At 42.5% G+C, this 3018-nt stretch overlaps 1 protein-coding gene across 1 annotated transcript in view; it reads left to right on the forward strand.

The window, feature by feature from the left end:
- LOC107707956 (fibroblast growth factor receptor substrate 2-like) overlaps positions 1 to 2299 on the forward strand; it is a 19536-nt gene extending 17237 nt beyond the window's left edge. Inside the window, exons 4-7 of the mRNA XM_016512077.1 lie at positions 523 to 709; positions 1030 to 1167; positions 1243 to 1406; positions 1772 to 2299. Coding sequence (XP_016367563.1) covers positions 523 to 709; positions 1030 to 1167; positions 1243 to 1406; positions 1772 to 2299 — 1017 coding nt within the window. The remainder of the gene's footprint in view (positions 1 to 522; positions 710 to 1029; positions 1168 to 1242; positions 1407 to 1771) is intronic.
- The last annotated feature ends 719 nt before the right edge of the window (positions 2300 to 3018 follow it).

Below are 3018 nucleotides of genomic sequence, written 5' to 3' on the forward strand. Positions count from 1 at the left end.
GATGAGCTTTGTAAAAATCTATGCGTTTCAGAAAAGTGGGGCATAGAGGGGAAACAATAATGTACAGTATGTGGAAAATAATGTATTTTTTTAACCTTTTAACCAATTTTTTAACCGCATAAACATATTTCATTACACCAAATACACAAAATAATGTTCTTTTTAGCAGCATCATATGACCCCTTTAATAATATAACTTGTAATTTTTATGTTTTATATTAGATTAATATTAATATGAATAATGATTAATTCAGTAATATAAAAATATCTATTTATAATATATAATATATATTCACACACACACACACACACACGTGTGTGTTTGTGTGTGTATACAGTTTTGTCTTGTTAAGAAATTAAGGCATTTAAGTAGAATCAACAGACTTAGCTCATAAGAACAAAAATTTAGTCTAAAGTTTGACTGGTCGTGTATGTGTCTGAAAAAAATTATATTCAAAAATTCACACCATGTATTTTAAGCTGTGTTCAGAGGTGTGCAGATGCTGATGTGTGTGTGTGTAGGTGATAAACGTGGATGATGACGGTAATGAGCTGGGCTCGGGTGTGATGGAGTTGACGGAGGAAGAGCTCATTCTGCACACGCGCAAACGAGACGCCGTGAAGTGGCCCTACCTCTGCCTGCGTCGCTATGGCTACGACTCCAACCTCTTCTCCTTCGAGAGCGGCCGGCGCTGCCAAACCGGCCAAGGTGAGCAGATATATTAGGCATCCGCTGACAGATCCACTGAAAGACGCTCAAACGCTCACGTTTGCTTCAGTGTGAGCCGCACTCAACGAAGACTGTGAAGCGATGATCATTGTAGCCAATCACAGACATATCTGTTGAGCACATGAACACAGTGGCCATCAACGGTGTTAAAGAATCCACTCAACAGCACTTAAATTCTAGCGGGAAATGCTAGTATCGTCTCGTTTTTTAAATTTCGGTACCAAAGTCGGTACTTTTTGACACCCCTGCTATCAGATATGGTTGTCATTCACATTCATACTTCACTCTTCTCCTCAAAGGGATATTTGCGTTCAAGTGCGCGCGGGCCGAGGAGATCTTTAACATGCTGCAGGACATCATGCACAACAACAGCATCAGTGTGGTGGAGGAGCCGGTGCTGGAGCCCGAGCTTCCAGTGACACCTCACACTCCCACCAGTAAGAACACACACACTCCAGTGCTCACGCTCAGACTGGAGGCTCTCACTGACCCCTCCACTGCTCTCTCTGCAGCTCCTGGTTACTCTGTCCCGACGGTAGCCAATGGGATCGGTCGCTACCCGTCATTCGGCGATGCCTCCTCGCGGCCTTCCAGCCGTCACCCTTCAGTGGGCAGCACTCGCTTACCGTCAGTAGGGGAGGAGTCCACACACCCACTGCTGCTCAACGACGAGACGGTACGCAACACACGCTAACACTTAACTACATTTTTTATATTTTATAATATTAAATAATATTGAAATAAATAAATTATTGTATGTTTTATATATGTTTTATATTATATTATGTATTAGGGTTTTTTTTTGTATTTCAGTAGTAAAGTATTTTTTATATTTTAAGTATTAAGTATAATATGGATTTATTATTGATTGAGTGATTGATTGATTTAAGTATTATATATTTTATTGTGTCCTTTTTAAATTGATAATTTAATGCCGTTTTGGCAGCAAATTTCTTGCAGACAAGTGCTGCTCATATTTCATAAGAAACCATAAAACTCTAGTTTATCTTTTTCCGTTTCTGATGACCGATGTCTGTGCAGGTGCACACTTACGTCAACACGACGGGTCTACAAGAGGAGCGGCGCTCTCGCGGCTGTGGCCACGCCCCTCTCGAGCTCCGGACGTCCAATCCAGAGACCGCAGCCCCAGCATCGCCCAATGAGCTAGAGCCACGCGTGCTTCTGGAGCCGGAGGCTGTGAAGTTTGTTTTAGGCCCCACGCCTATCCAGAGACTGCTCCAGGAGAGACCACGAGAGCTGGGCGAGCAGGACACGGGAGCGGCGGGCCCAAGTACTGACGCCGCTTCTCCCACAAAAACTGTAAACGGCGGCACGGACTGCGACACGGGCTACGACAGCGATGAGCGCAAGGAGACGCAGCATGAGACTCATAATGGCGGAACCGGAGCGAGACGCAACAGACCTCCCATTCCACTCCCAGACGCACCGCCGCCATGTCCAGCCTGCAGAAAGCACAGCCGCGGGACGACGGCACATCCAGGAAAACACGACACAACAGTACTGACCTGCCCATGTGACCCAATGTTTATCTCTCCAAAACACGTCTAGGTCACATTTCACTACTGAATATAAACACATAAATCATTATATTCCAAATTAAGCCTGTTTTATACATGCAAACTCAAAATAATTACAATTTTTCACCAGTCTCACCAAAGCTGCATTTATTTGAACAAAAATAGAGGGAAAAAATGTGAAATATTATTACAATTTTTAAAAAATACAGTAAAAACAGTAATATTGTGACATATTATTACTATTTGAAATAACTGTTTTCTATGTGAATATCTGTTAAAATATAATTGATTGCTGTGATCAAAGCTGAATTTTCAGCATCATTACGCCAGTCTTCAGTGTCACATGATCTTCAGAAATCATTCTAATATGCTGATTTGCTGCTCAATTATTATCAGTCAATACTGGTGCTCAGTTATTAGTAATAGTTCATATTATTATCAATGTTTTTGTTGCTTAATATTTTTGTGGAAACCATGATACATTTGATTTATCACAATTCTTTAATGAATAGAAAGTTCAAAAGAACAGCATTTATTTGAAATAGAAATGACCCGCAAACCCAACAGCGAGGCGGAGGACGAGGAGGAACTCAAATCTCCGTCTCTGAACGGCTTCCACTCCCTCGATCACAACTACGTGAACACGGAGAACGTCACGGTGCCACTCAGTGCACACAAACTCCACAGCACTCAGCCCACCGTATTCAACTTCGACCTCCGCAGGCTCGGCCCGCTCCACTACATCGAGGA

Source organism: Sinocyclocheilus rhinocerous, unplaced genomic scaffold (genome assembly GCF_001515625.1).
Source record: "Sinocyclocheilus rhinocerous isolate Xijiao unplaced genomic scaffold, SAMN03320098_v1.1 scaffold475, whole genome shotgun sequence".
Taxonomy (NCBI): domain Eukaryota; kingdom Metazoa; phylum Chordata; class Actinopteri; order Cypriniformes; family Cyprinidae; genus Sinocyclocheilus; species Sinocyclocheilus rhinocerous.